At 57.7% G+C, this 15,036-nt stretch overlaps 6 protein-coding genes across 6 annotated transcripts; 3 read left to right on the top strand and 3 right to left on the bottom strand.

The window, feature by feature from the left end:
- Positions 1–116: 116 nt before the first annotated feature.
- Positions 117–2,388, top strand: CC84DRAFT_1171767 (uncharacterized protein; the record flags this gene model as incomplete). Its single annotated transcript, XM_018179929.1, has 6 exons — positions 117–469; positions 614–951; positions 1,010–1,267; positions 1,670–1,960; positions 2,110–2,214; positions 2,246–2,388. The coding sequence occupies 6 exons, from the start codon at positions 117–119 to the stop codon at positions 2,386–2,388; spliced, it is 1,488 nt and encodes a 495-aa protein (XP_018043536.1).
- A 234-nt stretch (positions 2,389–2,622) lies between these two features.
- CC84DRAFT_184990 (HLH transcription factor) lies at positions 2,623–4,711 on the top strand. Its single transcript, XM_018185500.1, has 2 exons — positions 2,623–2,767; positions 2,955–4,711. Exons 1-2 carry the CDS (start codon positions 2,755–2,757, stop codon positions 4,619–4,621), a joined length of 1,680 nt encoding a protein of 559 aa, XP_018043535.1. The 5' UTR covers positions 2,623–2,754; the 3' UTR covers positions 4,622–4,711.
- Positions 4,712–6,260: 1,549 nt separating this feature from the next.
- On the bottom strand, positions 6,261–6,936 carry CC84DRAFT_184850 (uncharacterized protein). Its single transcript, XM_018185497.1, has one exon. The coding sequence runs from the start codon at positions 6,814–6,816 to the stop codon at positions 6,391–6,393; it is 426 nt and encodes a 141-aa protein (XP_018043534.1). The 5' UTR covers positions 6,817–6,936; the 3' UTR covers positions 6,261–6,390.
- A 1,123-nt stretch (positions 6,937–8,059) lies between these two features.
- On the bottom strand, positions 8,060–9,022 carry CC84DRAFT_1052635 (uncharacterized protein; the record flags this gene model as incomplete). Its single annotated transcript, XM_018173499.1, has 4 exons — positions 8,060–8,111; positions 8,614–8,728; positions 8,826–8,860; positions 8,970–9,022. Coding segments are annotated over 4 exons (255 nt in total), but the record flags the coding sequence as incomplete, so codon positions are not given.
- Positions 9,023–9,830: 808 nt separating this feature from the next.
- On the top strand, positions 9,831–10,867 carry CC84DRAFT_184880 (uncharacterized protein). The gene is made up of 3 exons (XM_018185498.1): positions 9,831–9,851; positions 9,903–10,008; positions 10,065–10,867. Exon 3 carries the CDS (start codon positions 10,091–10,093, stop codon positions 10,631–10,633), a length of 543 nt encoding a protein of 180 aa, XP_018043532.1. The 5' UTR covers positions 9,831–9,851; positions 9,903–10,008; positions 10,065–10,090; the 3' UTR covers positions 10,634–10,867.
- Positions 10,868–13,844: 2,977 nt separating this feature from the next.
- Positions 13,845–15,023, bottom strand: CC84DRAFT_1212610 (WD40 repeat-like protein; the record flags this gene model as incomplete). Its single annotated transcript, XM_018182466.1, has 2 exons — positions 13,845–14,666; positions 14,811–15,023. The coding sequence occupies 2 exons, from the start codon at positions 15,021–15,023 to the stop codon at positions 13,845–13,847; spliced, it is 1,035 nt and encodes a 344-aa protein (XP_018043531.1).
- Between the last annotated feature and the right edge of the window lie 13 nt (positions 15,024–15,036).

The following is a 15,036-nucleotide window of genomic DNA, read 5'->3' as shown; positions in this document are numbered from 1 at the left end:
CCTGATACGCACTAGGCAGCGACCCGAGGAGGGCTGTCCCTGCTCAGCAGCCTGAGTCGTCGGCCTGGGAGCGAGTGGGTGCTGCTGTGGCTTGGCTGGCCGGCGGGGGCACGACAATGGCAGCGGCCGTTGTGTTGCGGCAGAAGGACAGAGAGCTACACCTGCACCGCGGCTCGGGGGATTATGTGCAGATGATCTTCGCCGCGTCGTCTGCAGTTGTGCGGATAGGCCGTCCAATGGCAGCTGCCAGACAGAGGTCTCAGACAGGGCGCCCGGTGCGTGAGGCTTGTGACGAGAAGGCAGCTGCTGGGAGGACGCTGGCAGAGGAGCCCGTGGCGGAGGCTATTGGACGGGAGCGTGCGGCGGGAGGCCGGGCTGGGGGGAGGGTCGCAGCAGCAGCGGCGGGGGGCAGGCCAGGGCAGAGGGAGGGTCGCAGCGCGAGCGTGTGGGCTGGTGGGGGGTGTGCTAGGTGTGTGCACTGTATGCGGCACTGGGATGGCGCTCAGCGCTGAGGCGTGACGGGCGATGCTCGAGCTCTGGCGGAGGCGCGCGCGCTAGCGGCGCCCGGAGGCCTGGGGAACGGCGACCAGGATGTATATCAACTTGTCACCAGCGCCGCAACCACAGCGCGCGGCCAAGGCGAACTACCCTCTGCTGAGCTCGCCTGCCTCGCAAACGGTGGGCGGCGCGCCAGGTCGCCCGTCCGGATCGAGCTGGCGCCAGAGTGCAGAGCGTGGGCGTCGCCATGGCTGGGAGGTGAGACACCCGTCCCCTCCGTCGTCGACGTCCATGGCAAATGCCCACTACTGCCCGCGGGTGACCTTTTGAGGCCGCCGGGAACAAGCCCGCGCGCAGGCAGGCATGATGATGGAGGGCCCACGGCCCACGCTTCCATGCTGGCCGTAATCGATCGGGCTGATGAGCCACACTGGCGACGAGGGCGTCCGTCTGGTGAGATTGCATATGCTCACCGTGGGAGCGAGAGCCGCGCTGGCTGCGGGTATAATAGTCTGGCTGCCGTCCCGCATCGCTCCGGCCAACCACGCCGCCCTCGTCTGCATCTACCTACACACATTTACATACACATGCACTGCTGTTCGCCGCCTCCCTCTGCTCCACCCCGTGTACCAAGATCCTGCATCCCGCTCACACGCGCTACACACGCTCGCCGCCGCACCCCGAACCGCAAGACGTCATACGCCTCGCGGTGCCGTGCAGCGATACACCAGCCAGATCGCCCCCAGCACGCCGCCCGACGCACAACAGAGTGCGTTTCTTTTGCCGAACCCCGCGACGAGCAGCGCTGCACCCGGCGCGCTGATTGATTGAGTGCGTGAGTCGTGGGCCGCCGACGCCGACCTTCGCTTGGCACCGCCCGCATACCCTAGTCGTCGCTCGCCCGTGGGCTGGCCCTGGCGTGCAGACCGCCTTCTGTGCCCTCTCCCGGCGCGGCCACCACCTCGATTCTCACCGGGCTCGAAACACCAACATCTCTCTCTCGCGCTGCGCGACCCTCTGCCTGCAAACGCCGGCCCCCATTGTCCCGCCGCGCATTGTCCCGCCGCCTGCTAGCGCGCGACTGCGAGAGCGGATCCCGCCCAATTCCCCCCACCTCCAGGCCCTCTCCGCTACCCACATATCCAGTATTCCACCTGAGCGAGTTACACAGAGCCCGCCGACAACACCCCCTCTTCTGCAGTTACGCCTTTGGACGAGCGCCGTCCTCCTGCGCCGCCGTCCGCTCCCCGGTCCATCTGTCCCGCACTTTGTCATCTAGGCCCACCAGCCTTCAAAGAGACAAACGTGTGCCACCAGCCTGCTCCCCACGACCGCAAGTTTGCTCCTCTGTGCGCGGCGCCCTCCCGCGCCAACGCCTGCTCCGACCTCTCGTCGAGGCCACCTCCAGCCCTTCGAGTCGCGGCCCGAGTCGCGATTGCCACTTCCTCGACCGCGAGGCGAGGTGAGTCAAACGCCCCGTCGCTCCTTCCTCCCCTCTCCCCACCTGCATATCGCGGCCTGGCGCACACACACAGTATCCCACACGGCAGAATTGGCGCCGTGCGACCGGCCTGCCGACTGTTTCTCTGCTTTCGGCTCCCCGTACCACAGTCCCCACTACGCCCAGAGTGCAGACGCCTGTCGTCCACCGCCGCTCGCCTCTGCCTGTGCGCCACACCTCTGCAACCTCAGAGCTCGTCGTCGGACTCGGTATCTGTGAGAGCCTGCCGCTGACATAGTACTCCAGATCGGCCCGAGACCACAGCCACGAGTTTCGACGCGCCCGATCATCGTCCCATCCTCCCGCGCATACACACCTCTGCGCCGCCCACCACACCGCAGGGAGTAGCCAGGAAATCACCTTCCCCCTGTGCGAGCATCGCAATCTAGCTCGCCGTGTCCGGTGAGCCATCTCCTCCCCCCCACCAGCGACCTGCAGCTGCTTCTGCGTCCCCCAGTGCGCGACTAACGCTTCTTATGCAGAACAAACATCCTCTTGTCTCGAGTGTCTATCTACCACGCAAGCGAGTGCCCCGAGCTTTGCCTTTCTGATCGTGTGGCCGTTCTAGCAATCGGCACCCCAGGCTTTTTATAGGGTCACCGGCTGTCTCGTGCTGCCAGTTCCCTGCAAACCTTTGACTGCATTCCGTAGTCATTCGCTTGGACAAAGTAAGAGCGTTTCAGGTCATTGAGACTCGGGACCATTACCGGCTCGGCCTTAACATCGCATTCCACAACCCACTGTAACCTTCAGTAATGCCACAGCCTAGTAAGTACGCCCCCGTCACATCCCCACCCCTTGGTTGTCATGAGAACATCCTGGGCCGCACCCCTGTTGCCCTGCCTCTCTCTATTACCATATATTGCTTTCCTCTTCTATCTCCATTCCATTTCCAGTCAATCAACCTCTGCTGTCGCCATCATGCTCTATGAAAGCATACTAACTGTCCCTCAAGCGGACGCCCTTTTCACTCCTCCATCTTCCTACTCTCCTCAAAAGACCCTTTCGAGGTTGGACTTTCGCCCGGATCCTTTCTCTGACGACACACTAGACCCAGACATCTTTAACATGGCCGGTAGTGGCTCGCCGACCCCTTACATCAAAGAGGAGCACGACGACTTCACGCACAACAATTTCATCTCCCAAAGCGGTTTCAGCATGAACTCGTTTGGTAATCAGCAATTCAGCGCACCCCACGAGAGTGGAAACGGTATCAATCCATCTGACCTCACCATGAGTGGGAGCATGAACATGAACAACCACTTCGGTGGCTCCAACGGCTACATCGCCGGCGGTGCGGGCATTGCAGATGACGAGCTCGCAGATTCGCTGGGCAACTTTGAACAGCACCAAGGATTCGATGCATTTGGACAGAACGAACGTTCTCACCAGCAAGACTTCTTCCAGCCGAGTGGCAGCCATGTCATCGGCAGCCACCAAAACATCAACCACCAGCTGTACTCCAACACCCCTGACGACGCTCCCATTCAGAGTCCCTTTGTCAACCCCAACGGGTTCGACTTTAACCAATATCACAACCGACATCCCATGGGTTTCTCCGGTAGCATGCAGGGCAGTCAGGCACGGCCACGCATCTCCATGAGCCGCCTTCCGTCCGACAACAGGAGCCCAATGTCACCCAAGACTCCAGCCATCAGCAATCTGCACTTGGGCACGCCAGACTCAGGCAACTTTGGTTCTCAGCCCATCATGGCTTCCCGCATACATGGGCACAAGCCTAGTATGTCGTCCACTCAATGGGATGGTACTCCAGGAAGCGGCCACTCCAACAGTTGGGTCGACTCGCCGAGCTCACCCCACGGCGGTAACCTACAGCATCATCAAATCTCCGAGGTCATGCACTCTGCCAAGCATGCATCTCTGCCCGCCAAAGTTGACATCGGTCAGACGCAGGATGCAAAAAAGCGTCGCCGTCGTGAATCTCACAACCTTGTCGAGCGCCGTCGTCGCGACAACATCAACGAGCGCATCCACGATCTTTCTCGACTTGTACCGCAGCATCGTCTGGAGGATGAGAAGATCCGCAAGCACATCAACAACAACGGCCCGCTCTCACCTACCTTGGGCGCCAGTGGCATGTCGCCCCCACAAGCGACCTCGTTGTTGGCTGGCGGTGCCGGCAGACGAGCAGCTGGCAACATCACGCAAGGACTGCCACTTGAAGAGAAAGACAAGGGCCCTAACAAGGGCGACATCCTCAACGGCGCTGTCAGCTGGACCCGCGACCTGATGTGGTTGCTCTACAAGATGACCCAGGAGCGAGATGAGATGCAAGCTCGCCTGCAGCAGCTTTCGCCCGGAGAGAACTGGGAACCCGACCAGACTGAAGAAGTACGCCGTATGCGCACGGAACTAGTGGACGCTGTGGAGAAGAACGGCTTCTCCACCTTCAAGTACTCCCGCGGCCCAGGGTCAGGACTCCGCGTTCCCAAGCACACCAACCTCGCCGGCGAGCCTCTCAATCACACGCCGCAGAGCCTCAGCCCGGACATGCAGAGCAACGGCAGCGGTTCGAACATCAACGCGAACAACACGTCACATCAATACTGGACGAACCAGAGTCTGAAAGAAGAAGATGAAAACTTCATGGAACTCAACTAAGTCCAAGGAGTTGGCACCATCTGTCCTCGGCATCCTTCTGCATCGTCCGCTTTCCTATTGATGATACCCCCCGCGATACCCCCAGCACGTGCGGCATGTGCACTTTCTTTATCGACGTTGCTCCAGACTGCCATCTAAGGTCTTAGACGTGGCTCCTATATCACCGAGATCTTCCATGCATGTCGAAGCGACCGCGCCGTCCTCCTGTGCTGGCCATCAGAGGAACGCCTCCGTTATCTCCGACAGCATCGGCTTATCACGTCCTTCACATATATGATCTTCGATCTCATGTTTCCTACGGCGTAGTTGATTATCGGTGTGCATACTTTATCGGCGTACAACTCCCAGCCTGGCCAGGCTCCGAGCTCCGCTTTCTCGTTTATCTGCTTTTCCTATTTCGCTGTCTATTCTCGCTATAGACAAACACGCTTTTGTCTGTCATTCACTTCACCCCGTTTTCGAATCTATGATCGTCTGTTCTTGATTTTAGGTTGCATGGGCGGGGTCGATTTGGGCATATTGATGGTTTAGTTCCTACACATGTTCATGTTTTCACGGATGAATCTACATTCGGCATCGGAACTCAACGCACTACATCGCGGATGATGTCTTGCTGGGCTCTGGTACGGGTCTGTTTTTCGTTGCTCTATTCATGTTATCATTTCCTTGTTGCCGATGGCTTGAGCTATTTCATTCATGTAGTATCCGAATCCCCCTAATACATCTCTATTACCTATTGTCAAACGTGCTCGCTCGTGCCTTTGTGTGTGCCTGTTTGACTTGACCAAACATGATGGGTGCCTAAGATGCCCGTAGGATCAAGTGAGGCTGCCTGGCTTGCTCGGCCGGCCGAGTCATCCGCTTCCCCACCCGCCTGGTCCCGGTGGATATCGCTGAGCAAAGCAATATTTGCACAGCCTCCTTGGAGTGGTGGGTGGGTACGTAGACCTCCAAAAGGAGGGTGGGCGCACGGCCCACAGGAGGCTCTGAGGGATGGGACATCGCCACCACAGCCTTGTCACTTCACTGAAGCAAGACAATCATATCAGTCCGCGGAAATAAGCTGCCTCGTAAGTACATGAGTCATTCTACGGAAAGGCAGATATTGTGCAGTTTCAACGACCATGTGGCTTGCTTGAATCATGATGTCCTGTGAAGGTGTGTGTTAGATGCCTAGATACCGCCATTAAGCCGCTCAGTGACCTGAACGAGCTACCGAACGAGGCAGTCTTGTGAAGCAAACTTTATTCAGGCCTCGATGTCTTAGTACTGTCTTTGTTTGTGTCTTGCTTTGTCTCCGAGGCAGCACCCACACGTACACCTTCTTCATCACAGCGAAAAGTGGGCCATTTTGATTCGAAGTGGGACGGGTTCACGAGTGCATAATGGAGGATGAAGGATGGAGGGTGCAGTATGGCGACGGACAAAGACGGCTTGCTTGCCTTGCTTTGGCCAGCCTCGTAGTGTCTGTAGATTCGTATCGCACATGCGCGTACACCCGCAAGCCATCGCACCCCATCACAAATGACTGAATCTTACGCATCACTCTTCCATTTCACAGCCCAGACCCCGTCTTTCCTCCTCCACCTCGTCCTACATCCAACTCCACTCTAGCACCGGCGCCGCCACGCCGCTCTACCCAGATGCTGCACATGAAAACAGAAAAGGCGTGACAGCTACGCCGTCCGGATCCCTTCTCCCACTGCGGCACCCGGCGCCTCGCTTGCACGCGCCGCCTCTACCGTCCCGCGGGGAGACAGCGGTCCTGGTCAGACGAGCGTTTTGCGCATGCCGAGCATCTGGTTGCTTTTCGTAGATAGATTGATGGAGGGATGCTGATAAGTGCTCGTGCCCCGCCCATGTCCGCCTGCTATGCTCCAGTGCACTCGGCGGCCATGACAAAGGCCCGCAGGTGAGTCTGTCTGAAACACCACACTGCGGTGAAGCCAGCGGGCATCCAGGAATCCGGAAAGGTCGTCCTGAGCAAGTTTATTCCACCCGACGCAACGCCTCCGTGGTACAAACCTCCATACCTTTCTCGACACTGCACTCTTCATCTGTCTCCAGCATCGGCAAGCCAGCCCGGACGTGCTCCCCCACAGAAACACAAGATACAGAGTGCAGACGCTGTACTCTCTCAACACTGCGTGCCTGCGCACGACCTCACTGACACCGAGTAACAAGGATCTTGACATGTGGAGACGTTCTGCGCCTGCGGTCCTGCGGTGGCGAACCAAGCATGCAGCGTAACCAGCTGCTGCTGCCGCTGCCGACGCCGGCGTTTGAGACTGAGCGCAGGCCGCTTCTTAATACAACGCAATATCGCCAGATGTGAACGTGTACCATGACAGAATGCAGCCGGCTTCGCTTCTGAGGCGAGTGGAATGCAGCATTCGCATCTACGGTCTACTTACCACTGCTTGCTACTCTTGGTCGTCAAACGACGCCGTCATCGGTCTGTAGTCCTGCACTGCATCCCGCACACCCACACGCCCACTGCAAGAGTCTCATGGCGAACCGAATCACCTGCCCCGCTGCACGACGCGCGGACCCGGAGCCCCGGCGCAGAGCCGTCGCTGCCACCGCCGCCGCCGCCCACCGCAGCTAAGCACTCCATCTTGCCGCGCGCACCGCCTGAGGTGCGGGCGTGCAGAGGACAGTCAGATCTTGGGGGGACCAAAGGCGGTGGTCAGTGAGCTCGGTTGCGCGCAGGCTAGTGCAGGCATCCCGTCCGCAGTGCGACGTTGCACCCCGCGTCCGACGATCGGTGGTTCTGCCGATCGATCCCGCTTCTGGCGAGTGTGGATGACGGATGTCTTAGGTGGTGCGGAAGACGGCCTGCGGGAGGAGCAGGGTGCGGAGGCAGGTGCGAGATCATGATTCACGGGGTGGGAGCTGTGCGAAGGGCAATAGTGAAGTCGAATAAAGGTTTATTGATACCTCGTATGTCGTAGCTTCGGTGGCTGAACGTTGGGACGTGTCGCATGTGGTGCTTGCTGCTGTGGCGAAGCATTACACCAGCGGTTGTCCTCCCAATAGTCTAATACACCTTTCCCCGCTCTTCATGCATTGCATTGTCGTTCCCGGTACACTGTCTCGTCGACTCCATCTTGTGTTCAGCCCTTGGATTGTCTCAAAGTAAGACATGGAGATAGCGCAAGGCGAGATGTGATGTAACCTGTCAAAGCTGTCGTCTATCCCCAGAGCGTTGCCGCGAGACCTGGGCAGAGCGTTGGCCCTGAGTGGTCCAGACGAAGAGCAGGGATGGACTCGGCTATTCGGATACTGCCGAGCCGCAGAGTGGGAGCCGCAGGTCCCTTCATTCCTCTCGATACGGCGCCTTATCTAGGAGGCGCGGGGCTTACCGTCGGTTTGCGACTGCGGTTGCTGCTGGGACGGGGTTGCAGTCGCAGCCTTGGGCGCTTGCGCTGGGCCATCACTGTCATCGCCGAAACCAAGGTTCTTGAACGAGTCAGGCGCCATGAGATTCCTGTCGCAGCAGACACGGTCAGCAAAGTTCTAGGGCAAAGCTATTTTAGGCAGTCGTAGCCCGTTCGGATGCTGCCGAGGCAGTGTGACAGAAGCAAGTGGGGATGAAGGCGTTGCTGGAGGCGCTGCAAAGTGTGGAGAAGAGTGGAGCAGTCGAGGGTGTCGAGCCAGAATCGCGACGAATGGAGCAGTGTGTTTGCCCATCTGACAGCTCCGACAGCTGCGGTTGGTAGCTACGGCTTTGCTCCTGGCTGAAACAGAGGAATGGGGAGTACAGCCGGTCTCCCTTGCTGCAAGAGAAGAGCCCCTATGCGCAGTCTATTCCACGAGTCCCAGGAGCCCGGTCAAGTCACTTTGACAGATCGGTACCACAAGATCCACTGCCTCCCTTGCTTCGGACTCAGAATGGCCATGGCTTGCTTCGGTGACAAACATAGCTGCGCCGCAGTGCGCGAGGCTGGAGAATCGGGACGTTTCGATAAAAAGGGATCGCTGGTACGTACCGATCCATACGGCAAGTCAGGTATTGTTTCGACAGTTCGCGACACGCCGGATCGTTGGTCCCACGGTGGGATCGGATGCAGCTCAGATAGCGCGAGATGATGTGCTTGCACTCGCCTGGAATGCTCAGTCAGCGGTGGCCAGAGTGCTCCGGAGGGCGATGCGAGGCAGAGGGAGGATTGGGTGTCCAGAGCGTGGGATATGGGGTACGGACCGTCATGGTCGAGGGGGAATGAGCCGCGCTCCGGGCTGCCCGCAGCATCTGTTAGCGACTTCCATCTAGGGCGTGTGTTGCCGGCGCAATGGGACGGCAGCTTGGGTTAGGGACGCGTAGAGCGGTAGCCAGGTTGCAACGTACGGTGTCGGTCGGCCAGCCTTCACTTGGCCGCCGGGACTGCCAAAGGTACTCATGACGTCGAGACTTGTCTTGAAGCCGCGCTCTGCGCAAGAGAGGGTTGCAGGCCGTATGCGGTGGCGTCAATGGTTGCGAAGGTAGGTCGATTGCTTTTGCGCAGCTCCAAATAAAGATGGCGCGGTTCATGGCCCGTGCGCAGGCCCTTCACCATCCCTGCCGCTTCGGGATGACGCGCTTCCACAGCCCCACCAGACCTGTCCGCGGAGCCATGTCCCGCTGCAAGTGATACGTGCGCACACAAAACGCGCACATATTCCCAGATGAATCGATCCCGTTTCACCAAGGGCTTACCACGGTCGCGAAACTAGCGCTGGTGCTGGGTATGACAGGCTGTCAACCGGTAGTGCACAAGTGCCTGAGACCTCAGCGCAATGAGAGATCGGGACTTCATATGCTTAGGAGATGGGCTGCATTATTAAGCCGGGTGATCTACCTTCTTTCCACGCTGACAGCCCAGCCGTACCGCGGATCATCCAACGAAAGACGTCTGCACCACGAATAATCCTGATGATCTGACAGGGTTGTTCAGGTGTCAATGTCTACGCATGCATGGGTGTTGAACCTGCCCAGCGCTGTCGCGGCGGTTCGACAGTGAACTAGAAACTGTCTGGTGCAATGACATGTGGCTAGCAACGAACTACAGCTGTCCGGCGCCCTGATAGCGGGTCGGCAGTGAACGACGCCCAGCCTGCCCCTGGACGTGTCAAGGTAATCTCAGTGTCCGTTGTTTTGCGCGGTCCTTGAATCGACAGCAAGCTGCTTCGTGCAGGGATCTCCAGAAGCATATTGTCCACCCACGGTCTTCTTCTTTGTATTTGAAGTCGGGTGAGTGTTGTAGGCCTCTACACTTACAACCCCGCTCAAGTCCACGTCTAGTTAACACAAGTTAAAAGGTCTAGCAGATGAGGTCGCACCATTCGCTACTGTCTGATGCATTGCATCGACAACCTCCAGTGAAATGATCAATATTGCACACCTCCTTGTATGCGAAGAGACTTCCACACAGCCGGCACGTGCAAGCTGACGCGCCTTTCCCAGTAGTGAACAGGACGGACACTCAACACATGCAGACGGCCATTCCGCTGTATAACAGCGATATCTCATCTCATTTCATACGCATCTCTGTCCAATCCCGTCTCAATCTCCCATTTCCAGGCTCCCATATGAAGTTCTCCCATCTCAAATCCTTGTCCGGCCTCACCACCACTTCTATGCAAGTTGCCATGATTGCCACCGGTACTCCTCGAGACCAAGCAATCGACGTCACAGCCTTCAAATCCGACATTGCCCTCAACGCGCTCTTCACCGACCTCGGCGCCGCCCTCAACAAGCCCGCGGCGGACATCCAGCAGCACACGATCGACGCCCTGTCGACTCCTGGGGTGAATACCCTCATCAACAAGTTAAAAGTTGGGTATAGCACCAAGTCTGATGCCGAGGCGCAGGATGTGCTTGATATGGTGTTTATGGCTGCCGTGGATGCTAGGTTGAAGAAGGCCGGGGAGAAGGGGCAATCTAGAACTGGCGATGGGAAGGGAAGGGGAGTCCGAACGGAACGAAGAAGGGCAAGAGGGGCGCGGCGGAGGATTGTTTGGTGGACTGTGTGAATAACAAGACGCAGAACTGTGAGTTGCTGAAGGGGACGCATTTGAGCGAGAAGAGCTGTGCGAAGAATACGGTTGCGAAGGATTGTAAGGAGAGTTGCAAGGCTTGGGGGATGGTAGCTGTGGTGTGGTGTTGTGGCTCGGTTGTAGCTGGGGTCGTATATTAGCGATTCATCAGGGTTCATGTCTGTCACTCTCTACCAATAACTTCAAGCACTACATAATATTATCAACACAAATTATCTCTATTCTTAATAAGACACCTGCCCAGCAGGGTCAGTAATACTACTTGAGAAGAATAAAAGGAACCCCGGAAGAGCGCCGGTTCGAGCCTTTCAGGGGTGAGATTGAGCCAAAGGAAGTGAGATCGAACCAGGTCAACGCTGGCGCGAGCCGGGTTTTCTTTGTGCAACGTGCTATCGGGAAAGTTGCAATCAATCTGCCCATCTTTTTCGCCTGGATCCCACCTTGCAGTTGCTTGCAGTCCCTTCCCTGTATGGTCATGCTTACCCAAGCTCAGCTTGAAAAGATACAGTAAATGCCACCAGCTGCACCGCATGTCTATGAGGAAGCGATAGCCTTGATATTTCTGTCCTATGACTCTTACGAATCACATCATCCTTATGTCTCATGTCTCATGGAGAAAGCTTCTCGTGGAAATTAAACACCATAGCCCCTTCCCATCGCCACCTTTCTCTTTTCATCAGCTATGCTCCTTCTCTTACGGCTACCTAACCACGTCCTTACAACTATAAGCAATGGCAGCCGCGACAACTGCTCCCGTCAACAATGATTCCGCCCCGCCCGGCTCCTTTCACCCTCCAGAATCACCATTCTGTCACATTTGAATTCATCGTTAGCGCACCCGCGCTGTATTTCAAGATGCATTCCTCCGCCATCATCTTTTCCATTCTACCAGCTGTTGTCCTCGCGGTGCTGCCGACGAACATCACATACCCACGCCGCGTCCTCCACACAGCGAGCTTTATGCGGCCGTTTCCATCCGTAGGACCGTCCGAGCCGTTCATCTTATACGATTACGACCCTGTTGTGATTAATGGATCCAAGGCGGTATGCACGCAGCCTATTGTCACTGTCACGACAACGGTGACGTCTGCGACTTCGTGTGGCAAGGACCAGCCATCTCACACCAATTTTCCTTTGACCGACTGCAGATACGATCTTCCGAGGCTCAGGGCATGCATTTTTCAGAATCAGCCCACGGATTGGCCTCATGTCCCGACGACGCAGGACTTGAAAACTGCTTCTCTTTGGACCAGACCCTCGAAGACTGCTACTATTTCTGCGAAGCTTTCCAAGACTGCTACTGTTACGTGGTGGGACGCGAGTACCACCATCACTGGAGGTGGGCCTTGGCCAGTTGTCCCGACACTGACAAACAAAGTCTTCACCACAATCAATGGCACCAGTAGGATACTCAAAACACATCACACCACCACCAATGTATGGGCGGAAACGTACAGTGCTTCCACAGCGACTGTCCACCTGAACACGACTTCAATCTCAGGCATTTTCATCAAGCCCGCCTTTCACACCCGGACCCATCACGCCGACAAGACGAAGACGTCGACCGTCGTTGACTTCCAGACCAAGACAAAGGTCCATGCCCATACCACCGTTCCTGATCCCTCCGAGACGGATGAAGAATCCTCGGATAGTGATGATGAAGATAACTATCCCAGCGAGAACAGGCTTCCGGGGCATCCAAGTAGACCGGCCCCCATCAGTATCGCAGATGGCAGCCGGACCTCCCATTTCGTCTGGAAGACAAATAGTCCTACACAGCATCCGACTGCCACGGTATATCTACAGGAAGGCTCGTTTGACAAGGTATGTCCAATGGTGTCCTCCAAGGATCTCGGCTTACTGGATGCAGGACAAGCCTGAGGACGACGAGGACGACGAAGATGAGGACGAGAGCCACGAGTCAAACCACAAGAAGCCGAGCTTCTACAACGGCGATGACGGTGACGACGAAGACGAAGAGGAGGACTTGGATAAGGAGACTGCTTTCAAGGAGTCTCACGGTACCACATCAACGTCTGCTACCGCGACCTCGACGCGACCACCGAAGGTAAACTCCACGAAGACGGCCGACCAGGGGAAACAGACCTCTTCGTCGACTAGGAAGCCTGCCGCTAAGCCCAAGCCTACCGGGGTGGAGATCCAGAGCTCAACGAAGAAGCACACCGCTCTCACGTTGTTCGCTTCGGCCACCTCCGCTCTGCCATCGAAGGGATCACTGACCACGAAGTCGACAAGTCCATTTGGAGAACCCACGACTTTTCCCAAGCACCCTGCATGGTCAACGAGTCATGTGGAGTTGCAGCTAGAAGATCTTTTCACGGAGATCCCTATTCCAAGTCCACCATATAACAAGACGTACGAAGCGCATTTCCCGCTCTCGTCCGTTACTCTTTCTTACAAACCGGCGCATCACGAACATCTCGCTACAGGATCACTTTCAAAATCAACTAAGACAGACGATCGGTTGGAAACTCCTAGTGCCACGGTAACATGGCATCCTGTGGTAGTGAGCACAATTAAAACTTCCCCGCATATGAGCAACGAACAGAGTGAGTACGTCGTCTGCTGTGACTTGATTGTGTCTCGCTGACTAGATGTAGAGAATGGGATCTGCGAAGGGCACTGTCCGGGCGGTCAAAGCAAAGCACATTGCGTTGCTATGTGTCGGTACTATTACTTCAAGGAGGACGGCACGCAGGACGACGTGCCGTTTGATTACGACGAAGATGACGACGACGCGCTGATGCCAAGAAGTAAGGAACATCGCCCGCTGATGGGAGTGGAGGGACATGCGAGCCGTGACGGCCATCACCCACGAAGGCTGTTGACGTGACGTCGATATGGGACGTTGTAGTCTTTGTCCTCGTTTAGTCTCGCTAACGAAGTGGTATCTGTATCTAGTGGCGCCTTGATAGCAACCTCCCTTTTCACGCACGGATTCCGGTTCTAGAAATCAGTCGAGACTACATGTGTTGTAATGCAAGATCAATTGGAACGGCAAAGGATCGTGCTGGCGTGTGAACACATGGGACAATGCCAAAATGACAGAAACATCTCTGTCGATAATGCGTCGAGAATGTACGAAGCAAAGGGTATCATGCCCATCCGACCGACCAAATCTCCAAAAGAACGCCGTGTATATGCTGCCCGCGACGGTCAACGCACGCTAGCTCATGCCTCCAACAATCTTCAACCCGTGCGCATCTGCCGAATACGCCAGCACGTAGCGACTCGGATGCCACGCGACCTGTAGTGCGGGGGTGGGGATTTCGACGCTCACGACCGTCTCCCCGCTCTCGACATGGGCGATATTCAGGCGCTTCTCCTCGGCGCCCTCCCCGCCAGCCGCAATGTAGCTTCCGTCGAAGCTGAAATCAATGCTCTTGACCGCCGAGCCCGTGAGGTCCAGCGTGCGCACGCAGATCCACTCGGAGGTGTCCCAGAGAGACACCAAGGCGTCGCCGCCGCCTGCAGCCACGTACTCGCCACTCGGAGAGTAGGCAACCGCCATGCAGCTCGCCGTGTGCGCATTGAGCGCGAGCGCAGGCTCGAAGGACGGATAGCGCAGGATCTTGACGCTGCCGTCGCCCGTCGTCGTGTACACGCACGCGCCCTCCCAGTCGAAGACGCACTGGTTCGTCTGCAGGGGCTCCTGGTGCGTCTGCCGCACGGTGCCCGTCGCTCGATCAATCACGCACAGCAGGTTGTCCTTGCGGCCGGCGAGGAGCGACGTGCCGTCCGGGGTCCAGGCGAGCGTGAAGGGCGATTCGTCGCGCTCGCCTTTCGCGAGCGGGGCGCCGACGCGGACGGTCGAGGTGAGAGCGCGGCTGCGGACGTCCCAGAGGCGCACGAGGCCGTCGGTCGACGAGGAGGCGAGCTCGTGCTCGTTGAGCGGGTGGAAGGCGACGCGCTCGAGGGCGGTGGGCGGGGTGTTGGGGGCGGGCTTGGTGGTGGGGAGGGGCAGGCGGAGCTCGGTGGAGTTTTTGACCTGAACACGTTGGCATCAGCGTCGGCCTTCGTCTGCTTGTCCCGGGACTGTATGCATGCAGTCTTCCCGTCGCAGCGAGTGCTCGACTCCAGCTCAGGCTGCCCGGCATGTGCGAAACGGAAATGTGCATGGATGCGTACGCACATTGGGCCTCTCCGGGTTCCAGATCCGCAGCGTCCGGTCCGCCGCGCCCGTCGCGATGAACCCGCCCGTCGCATTCCACGAGAGCGTGCGGATGTAGTGCGACGGCGCGACGCCGGGGCGGACGTTGTCTGTGTAGGTCGAGGTCTTGAGCTTGCGGAACATGGGCGCGAACGCCTCTTTCGCGAGGGAGCGCCCGCGCTGGTTGGGCGCCATGGTGGGTAGGCGG

This window comes from Paraphaeosphaeria sporulosa (assembly GCF_001642045.1).
Source record: "Paraphaeosphaeria sporulosa strain AP3s5-JAC2a unplaced genomic scaffold CC84scaffold_1, whole genome shotgun sequence".
NCBI lineage: Eukaryota > Fungi > Ascomycota > Dothideomycetes > Pleosporales > Didymosphaeriaceae > Paraphaeosphaeria > Paraphaeosphaeria sporulosa.
The sequence above is the reverse complement of the archived record's forward strand: the minus strand, read 5'-3'. Positions and strand labels throughout refer to the sequence as shown.